General features: G+C 41.7%; 1 protein-coding gene across 1 annotated transcript in view; it reads left to right on the top strand.

Annotated features, from left to right (window-relative positions):
- The window catches only part of LOC137413134 (uncharacterized), a 27,535-nt gene extending 27,516 nt beyond the window's left edge, over positions 1 to 19 (top strand). Inside the window, exon 7 of the mRNA XM_078767973.1 lies at positions 1 to 19. This exon is cut by the window's left edge and continues 307 nt beyond it. Within this exon, the coding sequence (XP_078624099.1) occupies positions 1 to 19 (19 nt within the window).
- Positions 20 to 1,041: the final 1,022 nt, after the last annotated feature.

Below are 1,041 nucleotides of genomic sequence, written 5' to 3'. Positions count from 1 at the left end.
AGTCCGAGAGTTCTTTTAACGTCGGGTCGTGACGTCACCGGCGCTTCTCCACCAATGCCCGCAGTCGCCACGACCTTGTCCAGCTCTCCACCAATCAGCACGCCACTTCTTGCTCGCCCTTCTCTCTGCCAATCAGTGAGTGCCTTCTTGCTCCGCCCTTTTCTCTGCCATTCAAGAGCCCTGGCCAATCACGGTTCCTTGGGGCGTGTCTTCACAGATCTTTCGTCCTATGCGTCCTTTCCAGTCGGAGTAATCAGCCCAAGTGTGTCATCTGGGTTCTGGTTGGTTTTATTATTTATTGTGTTTAATGGCCATTTCCTGCGCTACTGTCTTTGGTGCAGTGCAAAAAGAGACAAAGGATATAAATTACTGAGGTTTGACGAACAGGGGAATTAACATAATCCCTATACTAGTTAACATGCCCCATTCCTCGTAATGGGGACGAATATACACCTTAATCCGACATCCAGGCTAAACAAGTACTATTATTACATGGTGGTTCCTACACGACATCCGTAGCATGTTAATTTATACAAATCTACCTGACTCTACATATCACGACCCCACCGACATAACAATATGAACAAAGCTGTTGCATTTATACATTTATAACTATATTTATATATTTGGTTTTTTTCAAATAATCTTCACACAATCATGGTCACCTTTTAACTGAATAATCACCCATACATTTTGTCTGCTTTGTTATTAGGATGCAGTTTTATCATTTATCGATATAATCACATATTAATTATTTTTATGCCACTGCAGCCGAAGGCCAGAAGCATTATGTGTCTGGGTTGTCCATGTGCCCATCTGTGCGTCCATCCATTGTTTTTGTTGTTGTGAACCACTAGAGGAATTTTGACCAACCTTGGCAGAAATATGGACTGTAATACAGAGATGAAGTGATTCATATTTTGGTTTTGACAAGTTAAAGGTGAAAGGTCATTTACCCTTTGAATTTCTTTGCAGAACATATTAACATGAGTGAGAAGCACCTGCTGTTTTCACTTTTCCGCCTAGCTCTCTTTTCTCTTT

This window comes from Myxine glutinosa, chromosome 14 (assembly GCF_964187855.1).
Source record: "Myxine glutinosa chromosome 14, kmMyxGlut1.1, whole genome shotgun sequence".
Classification (NCBI taxonomy): domain Eukaryota; kingdom Metazoa; phylum Chordata; class Myxini; order Myxiniformes; family Myxinidae; genus Myxine; species Myxine glutinosa.
Note: the sequence above shows the minus strand (reverse complement) of the source record. Positions and strands in the feature narration are given on the sequence as shown.